The sequence below is a fragment of the Eubalaena glacialis genome, chromosome 10 (genome assembly GCF_028564815.1).
Source record: "Eubalaena glacialis isolate mEubGla1 chromosome 10, mEubGla1.1.hap2.+ XY, whole genome shotgun sequence".
In the NCBI taxonomy this organism is placed as follows: Eukaryota; Metazoa; Chordata; class Mammalia; order Artiodactyla; family Balaenidae; genus Eubalaena; species Eubalaena glacialis.
Window position 1 is genome coordinate 8,479,433 of NC_083725.1, and position 19,270 is coordinate 8,498,702.

The 19,270-nt window shown below is 43.6% G+C and overlaps 1 protein-coding gene across 2 annotated transcripts in view; it reads left to right on the forward strand.

Moving 5' to 3' along the window:
* Positions 1-2,088: 2,088 nt before the first annotated feature.
* The window catches only part of FEZ1 (fasciculation and elongation protein zeta 1), a 39,528-nt gene continuing 22,346 nt past the window's right edge, over positions 2,089-19,270 (forward strand). The window contains exons 1-3 of one of the 2 annotated variants that reach the window (XM_061202434.1): positions 2,089-2,144; positions 8,425-8,780; positions 15,615-15,714. In XM_061202434.1, the coding sequence (XP_061058417.1) occupies positions 8,470-8,780; positions 15,615-15,714 (411 nt within the window). In that variant the 5' untranslated portion in view covers positions 2,089-2,144; positions 8,425-8,469. Of the gene's footprint in view, positions 2,145-2,726; positions 2,806-8,424; positions 8,781-15,614; positions 15,715-19,270 lie in introns of those variants that run through there. The other variant, XM_061202433.1, reaches the window with a different exon arrangement.

Sequence of the window (19,270 nt, forward strand, 5' to 3'; positions counted from 1 at the left end):
AAGACAACCTTAGGCTTTTTCTGTCATGTGCCTCAAAATTCTTCCAGCCTCGATCTCTTTCCCAATTCCAAAGCCATTTCCACATTTTAAAGTATTTGTTATAGGGCTTCCCTGGTGGTGCAGGGGTTAAGAATCCGCCTGCCAATACAGGGGACACGTGTTCGAGCCCTGGTCTGGGAAGATCCCACATGCCGCGGAGCAACTAAGCCCGTACACCACAACTACTGAGCCTGCGTGCCACAACTAGTGAAGCCCACGCACCTAGAGCCTGTGCTCCACGACAAGAGAAGACACCGCAGTGAGAAGCCCGCGCACTGCAACGAAGAGTAGCCCCTGCTCACCGCAACTAGAGAAAGCCCACGTGCAGCAACAAAGACCCAGTGCAGCCAAAAATAAATAAATAAAAACAAATAAATAAATTTATATAAATAAATAAATAAATAAACACTCCCTCCTTTTTTTAAAAAAAGAAAAATTTGTTACAGCAGCACCCCACTACTGTGCACCAGTGCTGAATCAAATCCCAGAGACAGAATTTGGGGTGAAGAAGGAAAGACTAGCTTTATTGCTTTGCCAGACAAAGAGGGACACAGCGGGCTCCTGCCCTGAAAAACTGTGTGTCTCAACCCAGGAGGATTTGCTGAGGAGTTTTATAGCAGTGGTTCAAGGGTGGGGTTGCCGATAAGAGCAGGGTGTGTGCAGGGCCTGCACTCCTTTAATCTGGTCTCAGGTAATCTCTTGATGAGCTTCTTTGGTTCCTTTAACCTGGCCTCAGGTGGTCTTCTCTGGAATGAAGAATACTGACATCTTCCATTTCTTGGGGGTTTTAGTTCTATAAAGAGCTTAAAGATATTGTTATGTGTATCCCTTGAGATGGAACCAGGACCCTGCCCCAAGGCTGCACTATTGTTTCTTGGCTGTTTCTTCCTTATCTCTGCATCCCCTCCCTTCCCTGATTAGCAACTGTTTGACTCTGCCCTTTGGAACTCAGGGAAGGTCATGGAGGCCGGAGTCTATTCCCTACAAACAAGAAATGGGGGACAAGGAAAGGTTTCTGTGCCCAGGAGCCCCACAGGGTCCTGCTCGGTTTCACTACCAAAATCCATATTAGTTTCCTATGGCTGCTGTAATAAATAACCACAAACTGGATGGCTTAAAACAGGAGAAATTTATAGTTTCATGGTTCTGGAGACTAGAAGTCCAAAATCAAGATGTCAGCAGGGCCATGCTCCCCCTGAAGGCTCTAGGGAAGAATGCTTCCTTTCCTCTTCTGGGTTCTGGTGGTTCCAGGCAATCTTTGGTATCCCTTGGTTTGTAGTTGTGTCACTCCAATCTCTGCCTCCTTCATCATTCAGCTTCTTTCCTGTTGCTCTGTGTCCTCTCTACCTATGGGGACATCAGTTATTGGATTTAGGACCACCCTAATCCAGTATGGCCGCTTCTTAACTAACTACATCTGCAAAGATCCTGTTTTCAAAAAAGGTCACATTCTGAGGTTCTGGATGGATATACATTTGGGGGGAGACACTATTCAACCCCCTACAGGTTCCAAGTAGCACAGTTTGGAAATCAATGCACTGAACTCTGCACCTATTGAAGGCAGGCCTGCATTTTTACCCCCACCCGCCACCCCCCCACCTTCTAGCACATGTCATAGAATGCTGTTTTTAAAATGTTGCCTGGAATTCATACCTCTGCATTCACAGCAGCATTATTCACAATAGCCAAAGGGTAGAAACAACCCAAATGTCCACAGAAGGAAGAATGGATAGAGAGAGTGTGTTATATACATACAACAGAATATCACTCAGCCTTAAAATAGAAATGGAAATGGAAATGGAATTCTGCCACACCCTGCAACATGGATGAACCCTGAAAGCATTACGCTAAGTAAAATAAGCCAGACACAAAAGGACAAATACTGTGTGATTCCACTTACAAGAGGTACTTAGAATAGTCAAATTCATTGAGACGGAAAGTAAAATGGTGGTTACCAGGGTCTGCAGAGAAGAAGGAATGGGGAGTTAATGTTTAACTGGTACAGAGTTTCAGTTTGGGATCCATGAAAAAGTTCTGTAGATGGATAGTGGAAACGTTCGCAGCTTTCTCGGCCTGAAGCCAGCCCTACCCTGCGTCTTTGGGAGGTAAAAGCGTTTATTACTTTTGACTCGAGGTCTGAACCCGGTTCAGCGTGGCAGGCATCCTTTCACTTGCTCACCCCAGCCCCCAGCAGAATAGAAGGGGGAGTCCAGAAAGTCCAGGGAGGTCTTTGAGTGTGTCTGCGGGCATCCGCCTGCCCATCCACTCGGCCACCCGCCTACGCTTTTATGGAGAAGCTACAGTGTCAGGCCCTCCCTGTGAGAAATCCACACTGGGAGTTATTGCAAGCGCACATCTTGAGCTTCTGAATATTCATGAGGGAAGCAGAAAGGCCAATGCTAAAGGAGGGAGAAATAGTAATTCATAAATATTAATAAAGGCAGGCCACATGCACCAAGTAGGGCTAGGAATGTTAACGAGAAGATGACGTCCGGGTCCTGCGCGTGCCCGTTGGGCGGGTGCCCGGCGCGGGCGCGGCCCCCGGAGCCCGGGCACGAGCGCGGGGGAGGTGGGGGAGGGGGCGGAGGGGGCGGGGGGGGGGGAGGAGGGAGCGGAGCCGGGCGCCGGCGGAGCTGCGAGGGGAGCGCTCGCTAGCTCGCGGCTGCCGCTGTCGCTGAGCTGCGCTCCGGCCGCTCCCCGCGGCCAGTGGATGGGGGTGTCCAGCTGAGCCCCGCGATCCGCCTCCCTCCTCCAGGACCCGCACAGGTGCAGTCGCGGGGGGCGACCTTAATCCAGACCGACCCACTGCCGTGGGTGGGGGTGGACGGGGGTGGGGAAGGAGGCCCCGCGACTTGGGATGCTCCGGCCGGCAGGTCTGGGGGCGCCGAAGCTCCGCACCCAGGACGGTCCCATCCCAGGATCGGAAAGGAAGAGCCCGGAGGCCGTCGCCCTCCTGCCCAGCCCTTCACGGGAGAGCAGCGGGGCGCAGCGCCCGGCGCCGGGAGATACCGGATGATGGGCACTTCAAGCATCATCAGAGCCTCGGCCCCCCAGCCAGGCGTGTGTGTGTGTGTGTGTGTGTGTGTGTGTGTGTGTGTGTCGAGAGGCGGCGCGGTTTGGGGACTGGGGGAGGCAGGGAATGCAGCCCGATGGTGCTGGAGCAGTGGGTCGGTACCTTCTCCCAGGACCGTTATCTGGTCCGGCTCCCTTCAACGCCCCAGAATCATCTATGCCTCTAAGAACCTGACCCCGCACCCCGCCCGTGCCCCTCCCTGGGACGCCGAGCCTCTCCCGAGGGACCGTGCATTCCTGCAGTGTCACAACCGCTGGCAGCTGCCGCAGACGCTGGCGGAGCGATTGTTTTACCGCGAACAGGTCGGAGAAAGGACGGGCGTGATGGTGGTGGGGCACGCTGCCCTCCGGTGGGCCCAGGGCCTCTGGGGCTGGGAGCGCATCTGACGGAGCCCCCAGGGGGTATATCACAGCCCTCTCTTCTTCTCTCTTCCCTATCCCTGCCCTACTCGCCGCGACACCTCCTGACCCCCTCCGCTCCCATGTCCCGGTCTTGTTTGGCTAAAAGGGCCGTGGCCCTTGGAGTATGCGTGCGGCCTGCGCGGGATGCCCTGGCTTTCTTGGAGCTCCAGGCATTGTGCTGCTTGGAGGAGCCTTTCTTTACCCCAACAGACTGGGGGAGGGGGATGTGAGATGAGGGTGAATGGAGCAGCGGGAGGAGGGGGAAGGCGGAGGCAGAACCACAAAGGGGTTGCTGACTTCTATGCGGTGAAATACTCTCTTTCCGTCAAAATGGGCAGCTTGGCACGGACATGTACACTGACTGGGTTTTGCTGAGGAGCAGTGGGAAGCCGAAGGTGGGTCAGTGGAGGGCAGCTTTAGGGATGGTATGGGGGGTGGGGTGGGCATAGAATCAACTGGTCTGTGGGGCAAGTAGTGGGAAGAAGGGGAGATGGAATGGGGCCTGTGTGGAGGTGCAGAGGCCCAGCAGGGGGAGGCATGGTGAATTCTCTGCTGCTCCGCTCAGCAAAGCAGGCACTGGGAAGCGGTACTGCAGCCCCGAGCTGCAGCTACTATGCATCATGGTGCTGCACGAGAGGCTTACCGTGTGTTTCCTACTGGGTCTCTGTTAAGTTCTGAGCCGTCTTTTCTTTTCCAAATTACACCGTCTCTTGGGAACCAAAATAAATGGAATAGATTATAGGACATAAGCAAACTATAGTCCTGCACTCTTGTTGTATGATAAAGAGAAAAAGACAAGACCACCCTCCTATGGTTCCTTCTTTCTGCCATTCTTCACGTATTTTTTTTTTTTTTCAAATTGATTTTGGAAGTATAGAGAAAGAGGATAAGCTCTCAATTGAATTATCCCTAGCTTTTAAGGGAAGGAAGCTTCTGAAATGAGCTGTGACTGAAGACAGGGGCAAGCTTGCCAGGATGCAAGAGTAGGACATCTCATTTCGGGGGCAAAGTTACCCCACCAAGAGAGAAGAGCAAAAGAAGGAGAGAAGGGGAACCGTTTAAGAAGGACTGCCAGCTCCAACCCAGAGACCCCTCCTTGAGGCCTTGGTGGGGTCAGTCAGATGCCTGGCTCTCACCTCCTCTGCCACAGCCTGGGCTCTTTCTACAAATTCTGGGCTCAGTTTGGGTGTCAAGTGACTTTGATTTTCAATGCAGGCTCTCAGTTTTAGCTTCATCCCCAGCTGGTCATTCATGTGGAGCTTCTTGGATCCTGGGTAGTGAGTGAGTTGATAAAAAGAAATCAGGCTATATTGCAGATTGTTCAAATGATAACATTTCTGAACTTTAGAGCTGTGATATCCATTTCTTCTTTTATAATCTTCTAGGTGAATCTATTTTCTCTAGAGCCTGGGCTGAGGATAGGTGCTTTCAGGATAATCTTCTTTGTTGCCAACGCTCAAAACTCAATCGTAGCCCTAGGTTCCACTTGGCTCGCCCTCTTGTTACTGGTTAATGGTATAGATTGTGCTGTTTCAAATCAGCGCCCTCCTTGATATCACCTTCTCACACCAGCTCCCTTGTCCCCTCCAGGAAGCGTACAGATTTAAAGGAAGTGTAAATATCTGGAATACCAGCTGGTTAGCTTTCATGTCTCTCTGAAATGGAACCAGTGATCTGAGTGGCTTTGACCACATGAATTGAAAATAGCAGGGGTGCCTTAGTAAAAAAGATGGTAACATTCATTCAGCAATAGTTCTCTCATTTGATAAGCATTTTGAAGCATCGCACATGGAATATCATGGCAAGGATAGTTTTTCTTTTCCCTGAAGCACTCTCACCCCACATTTCCACGTAACTAAGTTAGCCTCGCTTTCCTAATATTATTGACATTTACTGGATACTTCATGTATTCCACACATTGTGCTTAGCACTTCAAAGATTATCTCATTTACTCCACAAAATAACCTCCAATATAAGTGCTATTTAAACCCCATTTTATGGATGAGGAAGCTGAGTCAGAGAGGCTTATAATTTGCCCAAAGTCTCATAGCTATGAAGTAATAGGAACAGGATTGGAACCTGGGGCCCGGCACTTAACCATCAGAGTCCTTCCTCTCTCAGTACAAATCCCTTGTCTGTAAAACCTTCCTTACTCTCAGTTGCACTCAGTGATCTTTTCTAAACTCACTTTTTTGGCTCTTGGGGATTCCTAATCTTTTTTGTGCTATGGGCCACTTTAGCAATGTAGAGAAACCTCTGGGATCCTTCTCTGAATATGCTTTTAAGTGCATAAAATAAAATATGGTTATATTCAAAGAGCCCTTAGGGGTCTGTCGACCATAGGTGAAGAACCTCTAGCTGGCAATTAGTTGTGTGTATATTAATTAATAGCTGGATTGTCCAATATGGTAGCCACTAGTCATAGGTGGATATTGGACACTTGAAATGTGGCTGGTCCACATGGAGACATACTGTGAATATAAAATACACACTGGATTTCAAAGACTTAGTATGAAAAAAGAATGTTAAATGTCTCATTAATATTTAAAAATATGGATTACGTTTTGCAATGGCAACATTTTGTATATATTAGATTAAATAAACTATACTATTAACATATATCAATTAAAAGCATTAAGTTAATATGTTATTAAAATTAACTTTCAGAGGTATTAGCTCTATACCAACACCTTCATTTCAACAAACGAGGAAATCAGGACCCACAATGCTTGTCACTCAGCCAGCCTTTGGCAGGTCTGTTGGCTCTTGAGCCTGTGTTCTTTCCAAGCTGTCATAATACTGCTTTTATATCTTTTTGTATTCCAAAAAGATATTTTTGTATTTTATGTTGCCTTTGCAAACTGTAAATACTCAGAATATGTTTTGATGAGATGTGGTGGTAACTGACTTAATCCCAGTAAAATCCCAGTAAGAACTATCCAGGTTCTTACCTGGTATGCCCTCTGCCTCGCTTATTTAGAGTTTTAGTTTTGTAGATAGAGGTGGAGAATGGCAGTCCTGGGGCAGAAGCCGTGGTTTTTGCTGTCTGTTTGGTCCTCTTGAGGTAGTGGTTCCAATTTAAGCATCTATCTGGATCAGTCATCACGTAGATAGGAGGGAAAAGTTTGGTTGCCTTGCCGTGTTCCAGAGAAGGAAGCTGAGTAGGTAGAGAAGGGTATGATAGACAATAATGCTTGTGCTGCCTGCAATGGAACATGAAAACTGTGTGAGGGGGACGGAAGATCATTTGTCAGTGAGCACACATTGATTGATTGCCTCACCGCAGGCAGTGTGTGCTAGAAACCATGGAGGGTATCCAGAGGACATCTCTGCCCTCGAGGAGTTTAAATTAAAATTGGGGAAGGGCTTGGATGTACACACAGATGGATAAATCACAGCAAAAGGCAATGTATGTAGAGGACCTGGAGCTGTTGGGAAATGAAGGGAGGTGAGTGTACAGCCTTCCAGGGTGTAGTGCCCAAGGTGGTTGTGGAGTCTGGGCTTTGGAGCACATGAGTCTCTGGGTCTTGTCTCTTACAGGGTACTAAGTCATTTAATCTGTTCTTCTAGTTTCAGACATATGCTGTGTGTCTGGGAAAAACTCAGGTGCTTGTTTGAAAGTCTGTATTAGTGTTCAATTAGTCTATCATTTATTGATGAGAGTAATAATATCCAGGTCCATGAAGCCCTATCCAAAACCCTTGGGGCCAGGCATGTTTCAGAATTTAGATTATCTCAGATTTTGGAAGGCAATAATAGAGTGCATATTCTGCATATCATCCCCCGGGGCCTGGGGCAGTAATCTCTATAATTTAAAAAAATTAAAATTTCTGCAGCAAAGCACACTAAATGGGATAAATTAAAACCATGAACAGCTCTATATTCATGTAGATCAGGTTTAGTTGCCAAACGTGTTTAGGTCAGGGTAGGTTTTACCACCAAATAAGTTACGAAAAACTTCCAGTTTTTTTTTTTTTTAATTATTTTATTTTATTTATTTATCTCTGGCTGTGTTGGGTCTTCGTTGCTGTGCACGGGCTTTCTCTAGTTGCAGGGAGCGGGGTCCGCTCGTCATCGTGGTGCATGGGCTTCTCATTGCGGTGGCTTCCTGTTGTGGAGCACGGGCTCTAGGCGCAGGGGCCTCAGTAGTTGTGGCTCACGGGCTCTAGAGCGCAGGCTCAGCAGCTGTGGCACACAGGCCCAGCTGCTCCGCGGCATGTGGGATCCTCCCGGACCAGGGCTCGAACCCGCGTCCCCTGCATTGGCAGGCAGATTCTCAACCACTGCGCCACCAGGGAAGCCCAAACGTCCAGTTTTGAGAGCACATGGTTAGGGATGTGGACCTATCATAATAGTAATAATAATAATAATAATAATAATAATAATAATAATAATAATAATAATAGAGAACATAAACTGAACAACATAGACGTTTATTATCTGCCAGGCACTGTTCTAAGCACTTACCAGTGTTTACGCCCTTAACCCTTAGGACAGTCCTTTGAGATAGGTCCTGTTATTATTTCCGTCCTGAGAAGAATAAAAGGGAGCACAGAGAAGTTAAGTTACTGCTAAGGTCACAGCTGGTGAGGGGCAGAGCAGGATGCAAACCTGGGCAGTCTGGTCCGGAGGCTGCATGCTTAACCATTAGGCTTTGTTTTTTGGAGCAGGGAATTGGAAGCAGGTGTGCCTCCAAAATGTATGCTAATTAGGTTAGCATTATTCACACTAACAATGAGATTTGAACTCCTTAAGGGTATAATAGTGAGGAAGTACGGAAGCGATGGACCAGTAAAGTGGAAGTTTTGTTTTTAGAGGGATGAGAGTTATGGAATCAGTGATTATGGTTCCTCAGCAGAGCTGGCACAAAAGTCCAGTCCAAACTCACATTACCGTGTTTAATTCTTCTAGATAAACGAATCCGGAACATTGCAGTTGTCCTGTTGCTGTGCAAGAATGGAGGCCCCACTGGTGAGTTTGGATGAAGAATTTGAGGACCTTCGGCCCTGCTGCTCAGAGGACCCAGAAGAGAAGCCACGGTGTTTCTACGGCTCATCTCCCCACCATCTAGAGGACCCCTCCCTCTCTGAGCTTGAGAATTTTTCTTCTGAAATAATCAGCTTCAAGTCCATGGAGGACCTGGTGAATGAATTTGATGAGAAGCTCAATGTCTGCTTTCGGAACTACAACGCCAAGACCGAGAACCTAGCTCCCGTGAAGAACCAGTTCCAGATCCAAGAGGAGGAGGAGACCCTGCAAGATGAAGAGTAAGCTGTCTTAATTGCCCTCTCTTGCCTCAGATTAGAGCCCTGGAATCTGGGGCTCCTTGACATAGAACGAGTTTCTGTCCTTGGGTTCATGGCATATTACTTATATTTTTCTCTGTGAGGCAGTGCCCTGGTAACTGCTGACATTGTTCAGTTATGTCCCTTTACAGTTACTCATAGAGCTTTCTTAAGTTGAAACCACAAAGGAATGAAGGAGTTTTAGGAAATGGGTTTTCCTAGATGCAAAATTGAATTTCAGGAGCATGGTACATTTGGGCGTCTGTCTATCTTCAGCTTTCTTTATATCCATGGTAACCCACCCAGATATTAGAAATAAGGACCAGAAAAAAATTTAATTAACTGTGACAGAGGAATATATGTCGTTGGAACAATTTGCTTTACAAAACACCAGGATTGTGAAAATCTCCAAATTGTTTATAACCCCTCAGGACTGGAAAAATTATCTACAAATGTTAAGATATGTCCAAATAAGAAAGCATACACATTGAACCGAGAGAACAGGGAATTACCCTGGACACAATAAAGGTGATAACCAGGTGAAGTGGCTTTTGAGTATGCAGATTCCCTGTGTCACTTACTAGCCACCTTCCAGGGTCTTAACAGAAGTCAAGAAAAGGAATTTGAGAAAAGTGCTGTTCAAGGAGGGACTAGAAAAGAGAAGAAGGGGGTGATTTGTCATATAAATTAAAGAAAGGTGTTTGGGGCATTTAGTAAAAATAGGCGTAAATTCCCCATAGGGATAAAATATGCACAACTGTTCTTTAGGGATCACACAAGAAATGTCAAGTAGTTGGCAGTGGAAGTTTGGAGCAACTGCACTTTTGGTTTCTCTTTTTATGGACTTGGGTGGGAAAAGTTGCCCATGAGTAAGTGGGGGAAGAGGTTTGTCCCACAGGATTGAACCTGATTGTATTGGGCAGATAGTTGCTTATTTGATGACTACCGAGACTGTATCTCTGTGAATACAAGGGTTGTATATCTGTCTGTCTTATTCATTATTATCTCTCCACTGTCTGATTCAGCACATGGTGTGTAGTAAGTGATCAAATAATATTTTTCGAGTGAATATTGAATATCGAATGACCTGGATGAGCAATAATAGCTAGCCTCGTAGGTGCATGTAACGTACTTCTAGGCCCACGCCACTTCCTTCTTTTCTTTTTAATTAATGCTAGCCTGAAGGCATGATCACAGAGAACATTTCACTCTGGTGACCAGTACTATAACTGTGGGCTACGTGTTTCAATTCAATCTTAAGTTTCAAATTTATTCTTTTAGATTCTGAGCCTTTTATAATTTGCTCAGCTCCTCTAGGTCAAAAAAGAATGGCTCTGGGGCTTTATTATACAGAGTAGCTTTTACTGTTATCTACTCCATTGCACCAGGCAATGGACTAGAAACACGATGAATTGTGATTTTCATACTCTCACTAACTCGCTGTGTGACCTTGGGCTTGTCACTTAACTCTAGTTGACTGCATGGGTCCTCATCTTTGGAACCACCCGAGCTCAATCTTGATGAAGCAGGGCTAAGGACTTGCCAATAACCTAATTTCTCACCTCACCCAGGCTGTGCTCGGAAAATTCCTTTTGCTTCCAACAAATCATTTCTCCCCTGTCTAAACCACCCCTTTGCCTCATTAAGGACAGAGGCCCAGCAAGCAGGTTCTTACTCTTTCCTAGCACATTAGCAGAGGCCACTCAATGTTAATTACCATCACATGGGATTATTAGTCTTATCCTGATTTTTCTGACTTGCCTGCCTCATTGACTGCCTCAGCTAAATGACCAAAGGTTGAATAATTCCTTAGAGGTAAAATATGATTTGTGGATAGCGTGGTGGGAAGAATCTGGGAAGAGAAATCGTAACACAGTGCTTTCTAGGCATTCCACGTATCTAAATTTCTTTACAACTTAAAATAAAAATTTGAATTAAATTACACACTTTGCTTTAGAGACACCTATCAAGCTATTTCAACTGTAAAATTATGATGAGGTAAAAGAAAAAGATAATTTAATATCCAGCACAGTTAATAGTCTCCTGAGCCCAGCTCTGGTGTTCTAATAAACTTGCTTAGGTTTAGTAGTTAGAGATTTCATCCACCAATGAGTGGAAAGTGTTTTGGGTGGGTTAGAACTACACAATAGAGGCTTCAAACAAAAACAATGAAATTCTTGGTCAAACTAACCTCCTGAAAGATAGCATGAATCAGAAAGCAGGGTCAGTGATTCCCTTTGAAGTTTTGACTTTAGTTTTCATTTGGAAATATGTGGCTCAGAGGGAATTGGCTGAGATATGAACTCTTATCTGATTTGTCAGGGCATGGAAGTCCTAGGCATTAAAAGAGAGTCAATATGTATCAATATGTATTTCTTGTTTCTAAATTTAGAAAATATTCCAGATTCTCTTCTTTGCATATGTAGGAACACCCTTTCCTTCGTCATAAGAGATCCGACCTGGAGGCCTACAGAGTGGGAATGGTCAGCCCTCACCCCACTTCCTACTTCACTGGGGTCCCTGTCTTACAAGGACCCTGGAGACAGAGGGGCCAAACATGTGAGAACACTGACAGTTTCCTGTCCTTCCGGTAGCATTACTGGATTAAAGGTCATGTTAAAAATCAAGTTCGCATGATAAATAAACAGCCTGTAGTCAGCCATGGTTTAAGTCGAAGAGAAGTGAATCCTAAATAATCAGATAGGGAAAGTCGACAGATGCCTGTGATTTTTTGGAAAGTTAACTCTCTTCTCAGAGGTTCAGTTTCCCCATGTGGAAGGCAGAGATAGTATGGATTCTATCGAAGCATTTGAAAGAATCTAAAAAGTTGTTCAAAGTCATTGATGTGTTAATAATTCATAATTCCTAAGTATTAACAGCAAAAGTATACTCATGTTAACACACATCTAAGTGTGGATATTGGCCTGACTCGACACAAATAAAACTGGACAAGGGCAGTAGCCAGCCTAGAGGGGCTTAAGGGAAATGTTCCCAAGTTGGAATTCTAATAAGCACTATAAGCTGTCTACCATATTGTCAGGAATAGGTATATAGGGGTGTGTGAGTGTGTGTGAGTGTGTGTGTGAGGATTGATGTAGCCTTGATAGCTATGTTGCCAGTTCCAGACCCAGATTTTTGGATACATGTCTTGTCCAACCTGTTCTGTTTGGTTTGCTCATCCTCTGCTAGCATCCTTTTCCAAATCCCTAGCCCTCCATGGTGAAAGATAGCTACAGTCATTTCTATAGGCATCTAAGCCCAAGATATAAAATATGCACATGAAAAGGCTTTTCTGTTATTACAGGGACTGAGGGAGCAAATTGGATCTCAGGTGCCATGGCAGCGTAATGACGAGAATGGAGGGAACCTGTTTAATCTTAGTTCTTTGATGAAAGATATAGTGGATAGCTTTCAAAGTCTCCTTTCCCCGAGATAAGAGTAAAGAGCAGGACGCTTCTCAGGAAGTGGAGTTTTACAGGCCACCCAGGATGCCTCTAACAGGGAATATATCTCTTCCCAAGAACCCTGCTTAGGATAAGATGGATAACCTCTCTGGGGAGGAAAGTGCGTCCCATTCTCTCCCTCACAGAAAGCTTTGTGTTTCCCCCTCCCACCGCCGTTCTTCATTCCCGTGCCTGCCTGCCTGCCTGCCTGCCTGCCTGCCAGGGTGCCTGCCTTTGCCGTCCATTTAACCTTCCACGGGCTGGAGATCTAGACAGAAAGCAGGCGTGTACCCTTGCTGACCTTGCCATTTCTCCTTTCATAGATTGATGAAAGCACCAGGTCCAGAATAATGCAGTTATAGACTTTTCACGCAGAGCCGGCTGCTGAACTGCTGTTCTAGGTTGTGATTTGGAACTTGGCATATTGTTCTGATGCCCATGCCCATCGTAAAGTTCATAAAGAATTGGAATAGCTAAGTGGGTAGGAATATAGGCTCTGTAGCTGTATTGCCTGGGTTCAAATCCTACCTCTGTCATTACTGGCTGTGTGAATTTAGATGAGTTAATTAACTTCTCTATGTTTCAGGGGTTTTTTTCTCAGTATCTGCCTTATAGAGTTGTGACGAATGAATGAATTAATCCACAGAGAGTTTAGGGTAGTACCTGGCTTATGCATAGTAAATGCTCAGTAAGGTTGGCTGCTATGGTTATTATTGTTAAATGGGCACTGAATGAATATGGGAAGGGTGTGCAAGTGATGACAAAGAGATGAGAGTCGTTCTATTAAAGGTTGCTTATGAACCTCAAAGGATAAAAAGTATGTCCATCAGAAAGCAAGAAGAAAACTTGGAACAGAAAAAGGATGGCTTGATATCCCGAGGAGATAAAGGTTTAGGGAATTGTCACTAAAAGTCTAGAATTAGAAGATAAAATCCAGAGTATGTCAGCGAAGGCTCAGGTGAGAAAAGTTGCCACCCTAAATGATTTAAGGCAGTCTCCAGTTGTCACTTTAAGGATATAAACAGTTTCAAGGTCATTGGAAAGTGTGCGGTCCGTTCAAGGTCCCAGCTTCCATCCTATCTAGGAGAGGTACAAAAGGCTCCTGCCTGTTTTGGGCTTTGCTGAATTTTATTTTTCCAGGCGCTTGCTGCAGGGTCAGACCCGAAGGTCAGTGCCTGCATGCGTGTTGTTCATTCTCGACGCAGAGAGTGTAATGCAGTGATGCACGGAGGACTTGACTGCTGACCTTCCTAGTGGGTGTGGCGCTGGGACTTTTGGAGACAGCAAATCATATTTGCCTCTTGGCTTTAGAACGCTAATGAGACTTGGATTTAGAATTAGGCTGGATTAATGAAGCTCTAATAGTGCTTGATGGAAACTGGATTATCACCCATGTTTAAGACGTAGACTGAAATCCTGCTGAAGAGATGTCGAACGAACACTTGATGGGGTCTCTCCAAGTGCCTTCTTGTAATCATACTACAGAAAATGAATAAGTGGATAACCAAAGCAGTGCCATTAAACTGTGTTTTCTTGGGTTGCTTTTTTTTTATCACCAAATTGTGTGCATTGTGCACTAGGAAAATCTCCTTGATTATATACCCGTATGTCATATGTCATTCCAGATTTTATATATGTTAAGAACACTCCCCTCCCCCACTTTATGTATCTGGTTTCAAGTGTCTGTGCTCTGATATATATATATATATATATATATATATATATACATACATATACATATATATATATATACACATCTTGCTATATATATAAAATGTGCACTTATCTTTTCAGCATCTTACACCATACTTTGTCATGTTTTGGATTTGATCTGTATGTGTACATAGTTGCTTATTTTTAAATGACCATTTCCTTATATTAGTATATCTAAATAAATTGTACCTTCTTATACCTTGTTTCACAGGTATCATTCATGTTTGATGTGCACAGGCACCTGAAGGAGATTGCACTGAGCCCTCATTATTTCATTACCTAATATTAACTCAAGTGCTGCTGGCTTCCATGGATGGCATTCATTATTTCAGGAGCTTGGTTTACGGATTTACATTAATCTCTTAGTGTTGACTAATTTATTCATTTTCCTGTGTGTGAGAGTTTGTGACTTCAGGATTTTCCCCAATCCCCTCCCCATTTTTTTCCCCAAGAAAATCTTTCTGAAATAAGTGAGTTAAGCAAAGAGAATTGTAGAATACCCTTTCTTATAATGTACCTATCAGAACTGTAAAAAAGAAACGTAATAAAGGGAACCCCATCTTCCCCCACTAAAAACTAATTGTGCAGACAGTGGTGTATTTATTGGTTCCTTTCATATATTTTCTTTGGAGTCTCCATGATAGAGACAGGGCTCACTTAGACTCTACATTGCTAGAAGACAGGATTGTGCCACCCTGGGATCCCTAGAACATTTTGGGTAATAAGTAACTTTTAATAGCATTGGCATCTTCCCCTTACCTACATTAGATGTCAAGGAGTTAATTCTTGACCTTTTAGATTGCAGGCATCTGAAACGGAAATACAGTTAACCCTTGAACAGCATGGGGGATTAAGGGCGCTGACCCCCTGGGTAGTCGAAAAATCCATTTCCTGCTGTTTCTGCCTCAAAAACAAAGGAATTAGTAAACCACAAGGGCAATAAGCTGAAACAATTTGAATAGAAGCAGGACTCACACCCTACTTCTTTTGAGTCCACATATTGTGATCTCTAATCGAACACAAACTTTCCTCCACACTTAGTTAAAGTGAAGAACTGTAAAATGAAAATATTGGTACTACAATATTTACTGGAAAAAAAATCCACATGTAAGTGGATGCTCACAGTTTAAACTCGTGTCATTCAAGGGTCAGCTGTATATATAAACTAGACAATGACCCTGATCTTAATGAGATTCAGCCAGAAAATCTGCCCAGATCAATCTCTCTCTTACTCCCTCCCTCCCCTTCTTCTCATTCTTCTCTGCCCATAAGAAAGGAAACATGGGCATTTCTTAGGTTCATGAGACAGGAGCCATTTGGTTGAGGGGCAGATTTAGTTTCAGGGGCAGTTTATCTGTTGCCAGAGGTGTTTTACTTGTAGACGCTACCATTGGTTTTTCAATGGTGACAAATTCCTCTTCTCTTAAGCAAACACCTTAGGCACTGAAGCTCCTGGCCAGGGTCCATTCTCTTGGCTCCTTCTCTCCTGGTAATGCCTGAAATTCAGTTTTTAAGCTACTTCGCTCCTGCATGCTGGAAGGCAGATGATCTCAGCTTGGCACACACAGAAGCCTCTCTCCTCCCCTGGCCCAGCTCTTCCTTCCTCCAGGCCAGGCCAGGCCACAGATGTGTGCTAATGAGAGCTTCTCTTTGTTTACAGGGTTTGGGATGCTCTGACAGACAATTACATCCCTTCACTCTCAGAAGACTGGAGGGACCCAAACGTGGAGGCTCTGAATGGCAACAGCTCTGAAACTGAGGTACCTCTCTGGGGCCCCCATCTTAGCAGGGCTAGAGAAGCTGTGGATTCCAGTTAGAAAAACATTCAGTAATGCTACAGTCTTCCCCATTATGTAATGAAGCTCAACATCATTGCTGGGAAAGTAGGAGTTGTGGAGGAAGTGAAAAATAAGATGAAGGGGGACATCCAGGGTATATGAGGTGATTGGAATGATTGTAAAGACTGTAAATGCAGATCACTTCTGTTGCTCATCATCGGCCTACAACATGCAAAATAAGGTGATCTGAAGTAAGAGAGGAGAGTGAATATAATGGGCTTTTTTTGTGTTCGAGTAATGATGGTTAAAAAAAAAAATCAGGGTCTCCCATCTAAGATGGACAGTTCAGTCCCATCAAAAAGTGTTGACAGACTTGTGACAAGCTCAGGGCCTGGCTAATGGCCAGAGTGGGGACCCAGATAGTAGTGAGGTGACCATGCAACGGGGAGGGATTCTTTATGAAACTCATTAAACAGGCACTTATATGGCTGGACCTGAGTCACAGTCTGTGGTTACTGATGCCGAAGAGGAAAGTAGCCTACGGACTTCTGAAAAAGTAAAGAGAATACTTATTTTGAGTTGACTTTCATAGGTTATGGAACGTGACCTTTCAGAATATCCAAATTGCCCCTCCTAGCTGAATATACATATAGAAAGCTAAATCACGTAAGGGCTCTGTCCTTGCTAAAAGCCTGTTTCTACCTTGCTTAGTCTTCTAGTTTCAGTTATAAAGGAAATTTGACAATTTCTTATAAGGAAAGGCTGTGCAATTTTATTGCACAGCAAATGAGGGTGGGAGGTGGATCTGATCTTCCTAGGTGCTCCAGGATTGAGTCCAAGGAAGAGCGAGAACCAGATTTCCCTTACTGGGCGACATTTCTGCAGATCATTGGCCAAAATAGCACAGCAAAGAGATCAGCAATTGGCCGATTTGTTGAAAAGGTGGCTGAATATCCTTTTTAATTCTTCTAATAATTAGCCATCCGAAATACTTAAAACCTCAAGAATAGACTTCGAAACAAAGAGATTCGCTACAACCCTACTTAGCATGGATGTGGGATGTCTCAGGTCCTGTTTTGAACTCCCGAGCGCTTTATTTCTCTTGCGGTACTTATATGGATAGTGTTTAGTACTTACCCAAAATGCAAAGGAGAAGATAGGCAATAATGGAATAAACCTAGTTACTGAAATGAAATCAGGTCCGTCATGGTGCAAAAGGCAGATTTTGCTTTGTTATCTCCTTTGCCACCTTTCCAACTCATTTTGTGGATTAAGCCAAAGTATATATAAGATAGCCTACCCTTCAAAAGGACTCTAATTTATCCTCATTTGCAGATTTCCCTCAAGAGGGTTAATATTTCAGGGCAAACTGAATGACCCTGAGAAGGATGATCTTGAGCTCTGCTCCTTGTAGAATTTTCTCCATCTGACCCACGGGAAAAGGACGGGGTGGCAAAAGTGGATGGATTAAGGTTGTTTTATTTTAGCCTCCTTTGTTATCTGGATTCATTACAGTAGAAGCTCTTTTCACTGACATCAGTTTAAACGACTTGCTATATAACCAGTGCTCTGTATTCCTTCTGTAAAACACGCCAACCGAACGCCCTTGGCATGCGGCACGCACACGACTGGTAGGCTTCTCTCTGGGAAGTCTTATCTCTTCTTCCACTTAGTTCATTGCCAAGAATCAGTTGTGTTTGTTCCCAAACCTGTTCATGCTTGTCCTTGTGACTGTAACTAATGTAATGAAATGTTATGGAAACTGTAGGGTTATGACTGCAAAGAGAGTCATTTTTGCTTTTATGAAATCAAAGTAACACATGTATGTAATTTTAAAAGTCAAATAATACTTTTAAAATAATACGAGACAACAAAAAATATAAACAGCAGTCTCTGACTTATCTTTCCCGGCTCCATAGAGGCAACCACTTCGACCTCTTATAGCTGTTTCTTTTGGCGGGTACCTACAATTTTCTAAATGACACATTTATGTTACTATTTCTTTGATTATCTAAAATGAATAATTTTGGCTGTTATCCACTATGGAAGATAAGATTTAAGTCTTTGGCATCACCTCAAATACTCACATTTGGCCTTCCCCCTTGTCACCAATTAAATCAATATTACAAGTACACACTAGGGTAACTGTGTAAATACTATTTCTTGCTGAATCATGTAGTGTTCTGTAAGAATATTTCCTCTCTTGTACAACTTCTTATTTAACCTGGAGTGAAGAATTGCCTTGTTTTTTCATTTGCTTAGTTTCCTGTATATCTATCATTAGTTCAACCCCAAACTCTGAGTGAACTCTACATCTCATACTATGTTTTAAAAAAATCAGATAGTCTTTCAATTCAATCAAAAAAAAAAAAAAAATCCAAACTAGTACCCTCCATCTTTCTGCTATAAACTAATCTGGTTGTACTCTAGATCTGGTGAACAGCTGTTGTCCTGGGAAATCTTCATGTCTCTCTCTCCTGTCCTCTGACTGCCATGTTTTTATTTTTCTGGGTATGTTCCCTTGTTTTGGTGAAAAAAATTCAGTATATTCTTGAGAAAAGGTAGAGAGGAATATATTGGTTAGAATAGATGAGAGTGTCTTTATCCTCCCGTCATACACTTGATTGAGAATTTGACTTGATAGAGTTATTTTAGGCTGCAAGTGAATATTTACTCAGAATTGCAAAGGCATCATTCTCTTTTCCTCCAGCTTTCAGTGGCGATTGAGAAGCCCCATTTAGAATCCATTCTGATTCTTTGTCTTTTATATGTGACTCTCTTTTGGTTCTCTCTAGAAGCTTTCAGAATATTCTGTTTTTCCTTTCTCATTTCTTTTACAGTAATGTGCCTTAGAGTGAGCTTTATTTTTTCATTCAAATGAATTATACTCCGTGGGCCCTTTCGACCTGGAAGCTCATGACTTTAAATGTGGCATGGTTTCTTGTTATATCTCTGAAGATGAATTATTTCCATTTTCTGCCTCTATTGAGATGATTATATGGTTTTCTCCTTTATTATGTCAATGTAATGAATTACATGAATTGAGTTTCAAATGTTAAATCAACCTTGCATTCTTGAGATTAAAGGCAACTTGGTCATGGTATATTATTCTTTTCCTTTTTAATCATAGCTTTACTGAAGGATAATTGGCATACAATAAACAACACATGTTAAAGAGTGCAGTTTGATAGGTTTTGACATATGTATACGTCTGTGAAACCATCACCACAATCAAGATAGCGAGCATGTCTGCATGTCCATCACTCTTCCCTTTCACCCCCCAATCTTCAGGCAACTAGCTGCTATCATAGATTAGTTGCATTTTCTAGAATTTTGTGTAGGTGGAATCACGCAGCATGTACTCTTTTTTTGGTCTGTTTTTTAAAACTCAATATAATTATATAGATATTCATCCATTTTATTGCATGTATCTACATACATTCCTTTTTATTTCTGAGTAGTGTTCCATTATATGGATATACTATAATTTGCTTATTCATTCACCTGTTGATGGACATTTGGGTTTTTTCCAGCTTTT